The sequence below is a fragment of the Aulonocara stuartgranti genome, assembly GCF_965226115.1.
Source record: "Aulonocara stuartgranti genome assembly, chromosome: 2".
Classification (NCBI taxonomy): domain Eukaryota; kingdom Metazoa; phylum Chordata; class Actinopteri; order Cichliformes; family Cichlidae; genus Aulonocara; species Aulonocara stuartgranti.
The window spans coordinates 9417675-9426245 of record NC_138940.1 but is presented as its reverse complement, the minus strand read 5'-3'; the positions used below and the strand labels follow the sequence as shown (position 1 = coordinate 9426245).

General features: G+C 43.3%; 1 protein-coding gene across 1 annotated transcript in view; it reads left to right on the top strand.

The window, feature by feature from the left end:
* Positions 1-358: 358 nt before the first annotated feature.
* The window catches only part of abca1b (ATP-binding cassette, sub-family A (ABC1), member 1B), a 40731-nt gene continuing 32518 nt past the window's right edge, over positions 359-8571 (top strand). Inside the window, exons 1-3 of the mRNA XM_082549707.1 lie at positions 359-485; positions 4355-4470; positions 5518-5611. Of these exons, the coding sequence (XP_082405833.1) occupies positions 416-485; positions 4355-4470; positions 5518-5611 (280 nt within the window). The 5' untranslated portion in view covers positions 359-415. The remainder of the gene's footprint in view (positions 486-4354; positions 4471-5517; positions 5612-8571) is intronic.

The following is an 8571-nucleotide window of genomic DNA, read 5'->3' as shown; positions in this document are numbered from 1 at the left end:
TTCTAGACACTCTAAACCCACTGGTGCAATGTACATTTCGAATTCCTTTAATTTTAAATATTGTCTATTTTGTAAAATGTTCAGATTGTCTATTCTTATTTAATTCACTTAATGTACAGAATTCACCTGCTTGCTACATGCTGCTGCTGCACATTCACTTAATGTATATATTATATATAATGTTCTTCCTCCCCCCTTTTGCACAAGTCGAGGAACGTGTCAGGTTTCATTTCACTGTTTGTTATACTTGTATAACTATGCATGTGACGAATAAAGAACCTTGAACATTCTTGTAGTTCATTTCCTCCATGGCGGTCGGGTTTTATTTTGAAGGTGCTAGGCGGAAGTGTGTTGTGACTATTGAGGCTTTACTCCGGTGAGTTTTGTCCGGCGGCTGCTGCTCCGCGAGGAGCAGATGCTGCTGAGTGAAGGCAGAGGACAAGACAGGGAGTCCCGGACCGAGCAACTGACTGCTAGCCACACAGGTGAGATCACTTCGCTTCTCTCCTCCTGTCCCCCTCTTTCATGTTCTCCCCTCTGCTTCTGCTCTTTAATCCGGTTTAACTGCGGACTTGGTTTAAACGCTTCACCTTTTTTTTTCTCAGGGGGAAAGGGAAAAGTTCGCTTTAGGTTCTCGGACTGAATAATAAAGCATAGAAGAGGCTCCAAAATAAACTCCAAAGAACAAAAAGTGAGACAGTAAAGAGGAGGAGGACATCGGGGTGTGAACCCGGTTTACGTCAAACTCTTTAAAAAACAGAATAAACTCTTGCTTTCAAAGTGCATTTTAATACATTTAGCGGGGGTTATTTGGATTTTTAATAAAGTTTTAAAGCGAGTTGTGAAACAGAATGTGCAGTTTGTGATCGTACCGCTGGGGACGCTGCAGCAGCCGTAGTTGAGGTTTTATGAATCAAACTCCTAAAGCGGTATCGAACTGCAGATCAAAGCTTCTGACATGTTTTATCTGCCCGGAAATGTTTATTCCTGAACCTCCACATGTGAGTGTGTGTGAAATGTTCATATTTACTCAGCTTTTTTTTTTACGCCACACAGCCTCCTTCACAGTCCCAGGGGAGTAAAATCTGATGAGCTGAAACCAGCAGCAGAATCTGCTTTTAGAAAGTCTGTGAAGAGAAGCTCAGTTTTTATGTGTTGTAGATGATGCCAAGTCAGGCTGCAGTATTGTCATATTTCCTCAGTGTGTGTGTGTGTGTGTTTGTGTGTGTGTGTGTCACGCTGTCTATTAGAACCCACAGACATTAAATCCTCAGTCTGGGAGTGTTATCACTGATGATTGGATTCGAATCATTTCCCTTAATCAGTAACTGCATTGATTTGTTCAGACTTTGACGATGACAGTGTGGCGTTTTAGAGGTGAAATGTGGAGTTGCAGATTTACCTGATCGAGCTTTATCGATAAAGTTTTCTATAGATGAAGCAGCTGTTGTGCCGTAGGCCGTTTCTGACCTTCTGATTTAATCATGGGCACGCCACAAGAAACAAGTGTGTGTGTGTGTGTGTTAGAGGCGGAGCTGCAGCTCATTGATCAGTGTGAGTAAAGGTGTGTGTGTGTCCATGTGGTCTCCTTCCTTTTTGCCCAATCACATTGATCAGTCAGGCCAGTGCTGATTAAACTCTCCACTGCTGCTTAAACTACTTTCAGATCAGTGAAAACTTTATTTAAAACTACGGGCGGCTCAGACTATTCTCGACTTTGCTCAAAGATTAAGGCAGATTAGTTGTAACTTTCAAAACTAAAGACTACGCCCAGGATAAGTAACGCTAAGTCTTATTTCAGAGACGTGCCTGAGGAGCTGCCCCGATGGCAAAGGACGGAAGAAACTTAAACAACACAGCTGATAATTTGCACGGCACAAAAGAAAGAGAAGAAATCGAGCTCAGCAGTTTAGATTAAAGACGTGATCCTAACATACAGGTGACAGGCATGAATATAAATGCCAGCGGTGATAGGAGAAGATCAGTTCCAGCTTAAACGCTCAGCACTCATCACTTCTTAAGCATGCACTGCAGCTCTTCACATGTGTTTGCTCAGATCAGATTAATCATGCCTGAAAGCTGCAGCTCCCAGTTGACGTCCAGCTGATCCCTGCGGTGATGCAGCAGGTAGATGTCCAGAGAGCGTACATCGATTCGTTTTAGACTCCATCTTTAGTGCCTGCTTTGTGATGAGACAAGACGCAACGAAAAACTCCCTTTTCAGGCTTGGGTAGGGGCATCCATCTGCTGCGACCGGTTGGCGGTGAGGGGAGGAAGACAGGATAAAGACACACTAGAGCCAGAGGTGAATAATAACTAAAATTCCTTCAAAAGGATCTTCCTCGAAATATAATTCAAATAAAAAAATTTAAAGATGAAGAAAAGTCATTGTCGGGGTTTCTGCTGGATGGATTCTGGGCGTTTTTGACTGTAAGGGTTATTACCCATTAAAACAGACTGTGAGAGTCACCTAGTCCCTAATTCCTGGTCCCCTTCTTAGGGTCCTGTTCTGTTACCATGTCCTGAATCTCATTAACACCACAAGTAACACCTGAGCTGCCTAAACCCGGCGACAGGACGCATGATGACCTCTCACACCACCCAGACTTTAAACCCGAGACCTGCAGGTTAAAGAGCGACACCTGTGGCTCACTCTCAGGTTATTGTAGCGCACGTGTAAAACCAGCTCGCTTTCTTATTTTCTTATCAAGTTTTACTGTTTCTGCATCCGAGAGTCTGCAGGGTGACATGAAGTTTGTTATCAGACGGTGAGGGTGGGGCTCGGCGTGGACATCCTTAGGCTCTGCAGCTCTCGGTGTCCACACCAGTATGTGGGAGGTGAATGATTAAAATCAATACAAAATAAAATACAGAACTAGAGAGCATTGCATCTGCGTGTTGCCCTACATTGTGCGTGTTCTGCTTTTTTGTAAAGAAAACCACCAGTGGCCCACGAGAAGTTCTCAGAAACAGGGGCTGACGTCACATGGGTGAATATTGCTGACTGGAGCTTTAGTTGACATCTCTTATTTATTGAAATGTCTGACCTTAAATACCGCATATCGTATCTAAGTGCGTATTCATGCCGCAGTAAAGGAAGAGATAAAGCTTTTGTTTCAAGCTTTATGGTGTAGATTTTCACGTGCACTTTGAGGCGTTTGAGTGCTTACACGCTGGATTTAAATCACAGGTGCTCAGATTGTTATTAGCGTGCAGGAGTGTTTTGCTTGGTTCAGACTTTCAGACCAATTGCAGTTACAGCAAAAAACTCGCAAAGAGAAACAAAATCACTTGGCATGTGTTTGAAGATGCAGAAACATATTTATTTGCAGCTTCTCGGTATTAGACCTTCCTTGAGTTCTCTACCTTTTCTGCTAATTAGTGTGTGGGAGGCTGTTTGCAGATCCAGACCTGAAAAAAAGTCAAAATACGAGGAAGGGATCAAGTTTTTACTGAATGATGGTTTGATGTTATACAAAGTGGGATAAAGTAACGCCTACAGGCAGGCAACAAGATGGATGTGCTCTCTGTTTAATAAAGTCATAATAGAAGGCAGTAGTCATCACGGTTCAAAACGAGACCCAGCCCATGCAGGTGATGATGGCAGGGTGGAGGTATGCGAGGTGAAGTTGTTTTTGTGCTGTTGCATGATTACAAACTCAAGCTAAAGCAAACCAGAGTGCATGAAACCAAAACGTGAACCTTAGTTTGGAGTTTGTGGTGTGAGAGACCCTCAGGTGTGTATTTTTAAATCCTGAACGTTGGATTCATAGCCAGAAGTGACCGAATCTGGATGAGAGGGTGGAGTAAACCCGGGAGGAAAACAAGAGAGCTGAGAGGGTAAAAAAGGAGATTTTCTTAGATTCACCTACGCTATAAATAATTCTAAGGAGATGAAATCCTGACTCCAGAAGGATACCTGGATCTGAAACGGGTTGCGATGTTCTCCTGAGATCATCCAGGAGACGCCCACAGTTCTGATTTCAGTTTGATGTGTTTGTAAAGATGTGACGGCAGATGTGCAGTTTGCTCCAAAGGTTCCTGGGTCAGGATTCGATCACCTTAAAAAAATACACATGTCAGGTCTCTGATTAAAATCCTCAGATAATTTAAAAATGTTTGATGAGATTTTAATTTGTGTTTAACTTTGTGAAATATTTCCTGTTTTATTTCCAAATGCTCTCGCTAAGAATGAAGAGGGAACCCTGTGAGGATGACTCTGATGGGAAACACTGGGACAGTTGCTGACTGTGTTTCAGCTGATAACTTGGACTGAGATCAGCAGCTTCAGTATCTGATGTGACCTTTGACCCCTGCACCTTTGAGCTCAGTGTTGTTTTGTGCTTTAATGCAGAGCGAGCAGCTGCTGACGATTATTCAGGCGGAGCAGCGACGGCGGCAGGAATGTCTGTCACTACACAGCTGGGTCTGCTGCTGTGGAAGAACTTCACCTACAGACGACGACAGACGGTCAGTCGCACACACACGCACACACATCAGGGCTTAGCCTGTCAACCTTTACATCACTTTTCATTCATCAGGGTGTCATTTGGTCCATAAAAAGTCTTTTTAAAGGTTTTTGTTTTTCAGTTTCTGCATTATTCAGTCAATCACTTGGTCCATAAATAACCTTTAGACCCTTAAAATCTTAAATGTTGGACTGAACGAAATATATTGCTAGACAAAACAGTCGATTAGGCTGCTTTTATGAGCCTTTACCTTCCTGTCCTTAAAGAAACTGCACCTTCTGCTCTGACATGTTGGATTTATTAATCAGTCATGTGGTTCCTGAAACAGCCGATATCTTTAGCTGAAGGAAAAAGTGTTTGTGGGATTTTTACAGATGGTTACAGAAGAAAAGTCTAAAAGCGTGGAATAAATGCCATGTTGTTTGTATATGTTATCAGTGTGTGCCTGTCCTTGGAGAAAGAACTACTTGTATAGCAATTTAGATTAAATGTTATTTAGCTGATCAGTTTCTGGATAAATCAATCGCTTGATTGTTTGATAACATGTCTGATAACAGAGAGAAACATTTTTTTAATGATGCTTTTATGCAAAGCATCATGTGAGGAGCTGGAAATACAAAAAATACTTTTATTTTCTACATTTTTATGTTTGCAAACTGAGATGAAGCTGACTTTAACTGGTTCAGTTTGTGTTACCTGGATAGACCACCTGTTTGACTTGTTTTATGTTTGACCACAGAAACAAAGCGGTCAGTGTGATGGGGGTTTAAGGTCACCTCTCTGGAGTTATGTGGGGTTTTTTTGTTTTTTGGGGGGGATTTTCACTCGACCCTGATCAGTAACCTGGTTTGGGCTCCGTGCTCTGCTGCTGATTGATCAGTGACTTTTCATTAATTATGAATAACTTCTGATAATAAACACGTGAAGCTTAAAAGGAGCCAATCAGGAGGCTTTTAGACCGCATGCACGCACTCTTTTTGTGTTTCTCTAATGGTTTCCCGTTTCTAGCTGGATTACGTGTCAAAGTGTGTGTCTGTGTGTGTTTCAGCTCCAGCTCCTGGCGGAAATCGTCTGGCCCCTCTTCATCTTCTTCATCCTCATCTCTGTGCGGCTGAACTACCCTCCCTACGAGCAGCATGAGTGTGAGTTGAAACCCTTTATTTAAACGCTAATCAAACGGCGCTCTGGTTCAGAGCCTGAGCCGATCGATCCATTGAGGCAACGGCTGCCCCAGTTTCACAAAGTTTCAAGAGATGAAGAGTGATGTCGGAGAGCATCCTCATCCAATCAGCCTGCAGCATCGTGTCTGTTTGATCTGGGAGACAAATCTTGGTGTGACGCGAAGTTTATGCTTGTCATGGTTGACCCAGCACACGGAGCTTCGGGCTAAAAATGATGATGTCATAAACATGGTGGTGACAACATCAGGCGGTGTTTGACGTATGTTGGACGTCATCTACGTTGACTTCGTTTTTCAGCTACGAAAGTGATTTTCTTTGCACAAAAAATGAGCACAGCTTCTGCTAGAAACACTGTCAAACCAAAACAGAACTGGACCAGCACCAGTCAGGTGGTGCAAATACGCGCTGGAGGTGAGAGACATGAACACAAAGGTTCAAATCTAGAACGTTCCTGCTGTGAGGTGCAGCACCATTATATAAATCACACAATAGGCGTGTTTCTGACCCCAGCATCATCATGGAGGGGGGATAGAACTACCTTAATTTGTGCACCCTGACCCCGTCTCCTCCTCCGGCGTGGCAGTGAGGGTGTCAGTTATTGGTGGTCACACAGGGGGCGATCAGGCTGTAGGCACATACATTCCAGCCCAGTCCAGCTGGAGTCCTGTTTTCAGGTGTTCCTGGAGGGTCCAGGGGCGGCCAGATGAGTGCTGGAATATCTTGTGCTGGTTATCATCTCTCTTCAGACCCTTGCACCTTTAGGAACATCTGATATCAGTTTCACACTGATTGATTTCTCATTACCCGAGGTTATTGATTGACAGTGGTCCTGGAAGCAGGAGGAAGTGCAGTATTGCTTACTGCTGCAGGATTTCAAATTAAAGCTTCATGTGCTAAATGAATCTCCCCGTGTTGTTTATCACGAGGAGCTTGTTTTTTAATGCTCTTTATCGCTCATTATCAGACGTCGTGAAGGCCACAGTGATCCATCGACAATCAAAAAGCTCTGATAGGAGTGCTAAACTGCACGAAAGGGTTAAACCTCACTTCAGCGTCTTCTTTTTCCGTCTCAGCGTAGACCTCGATGTTGCATAAATAAATCAGCTGTTTGAAATCAGATGTTTTGAACATCTTCCCAAGCCTGAAAGGAAATATGACGAAGGACATGGAGAAGTTGGAGAGAAGAAGCTGACTCAGACAGGAAGTTATGGTGATCTCACAGAGAGAGAAAGCAGGAAAACATTTTCCAGGTTACTTCCACATGGAAACGATCTCAAGTTTGAATCAAAGGTGTTCGAAGCTGGACTGAACTGCAGATGGAAATTGGTCTTTTTTAAGTTTTCTGTTATGTGTAGATTCAACACCGATTCATCTCTTGAGTTTGGCGAATTTTTATGTTTGAGTGATTCATTTGTTAATGCTAAATGGTTAAAAATGGTCAGGTATAAGAACTGGACTGAAAATGAGTGAAAAAGCAGCAAATGTCCAGAGAAAAACTGGATTTTGCTCCTTGAAAGCAAAATATGAAGACGTGAAGCGGTGACTCAGTAGCGAAGGTCCACTTTAAACCTATAGCGAATGGTTGTGTGATGCGAGGCCTTTTCGCCCGGCGAGCGCTGTGAAAATGAAGAAAAACTGAACATCTGCTGGTAACTCCATTTATTAGTCACATGTCAGCAACTTAATTATGTTTCCACCCATCTGTTTGTTCATTTACTTTGAGCATTGACTGACACGTCCGCTCAGCGAAAGCTGACGTCACCCGACGTCTGTAGCTGGGGTGGCTGTAGCTCAGGTGGCAGAGCAGGTCAGCCACTAATCAGAAGGTTGGTGGTTCGATCCCAGGCTGCATCCTGGCTGCATGCCAAATATCCTTGGGCAAGAAACTAACCCCATGTTTGCCTACTGGTGGTGGTCAGAGGGCCCGGTGGCGCCAGTGTCCGGCAGCCTCGCCTCTGTCAGGGCAGGGCAGCTGTGGCTACAATGTAGCTTGCCATCGCCAGTGTGTGAATGTGTGTGTGAATGGGTGAATGACTGAATGTAGTGTAAAGCGCTTTGGGGTCCTATGGACTAGAAAAGCGCTATACAAATGCAGGCCATTTACCATAACAGTCCAGACCTCAAAAACACAGACTTCACGATTGATCAGTTCACGTTCTTCCCATCAACTGATCGGTAAACTCTTCCACCGCTGCAGACGATATTGTGCAGCCAACAGTCATATTTTAACCTGGATGAACCCTGTGAGATATAAAGTCACGATCTGGGACGACCCCAACCCCAAACTGTTTTACAGCAGTTCCGGAAAAAAAAGAAGACTTCCTGTCGTGTGTTTTCATGCTGAGACTTTGAAGGAAAAAAAGTAATTTTTCTCATTTGTTGAGCAGTTCAGTTGAAAAACAAAGGAAGAACAGCCTAAAATTGTTTAAGAGAAATTAGTGGAATCAGTGGAAATATACCAGTGTTTTTCCACACTGCTGTCCTTAGAGACCTATTGTTATTCCACCCCCGTGAAATCTTTACCGTAAAGGCATTCAAGCAACTTGTCCAGATCAAGAAATGCTTTTAAGTGTTAACTTTTTACTATTAAATCTGGCATCACTGCACCGGGAATATCTGTGATTTTACTGGGAATTTGTCACAGTTAATAACAGCAATTTGCTGTAATTGACTCTTCAGCCGTCTTTTCATCTCGCTCTGTTGAAGCTCAGGAAATCCTTCCTTAAAACGACGCAGTTAAACTTTTAAAATGTAACACATGTCGGCATAAACCGACTCAAATAGGGTGTAAAATGCCAAAGTTTAAAATGACTGAGGGGATCTTGAGATAATCTGGTGTCAGCGGCTGAAGATGAAGAATCAGAAGCTTCAGGCTATACTTTTTTACTGGATGAATGAAACCTGCCTCACAGGAAACAAAA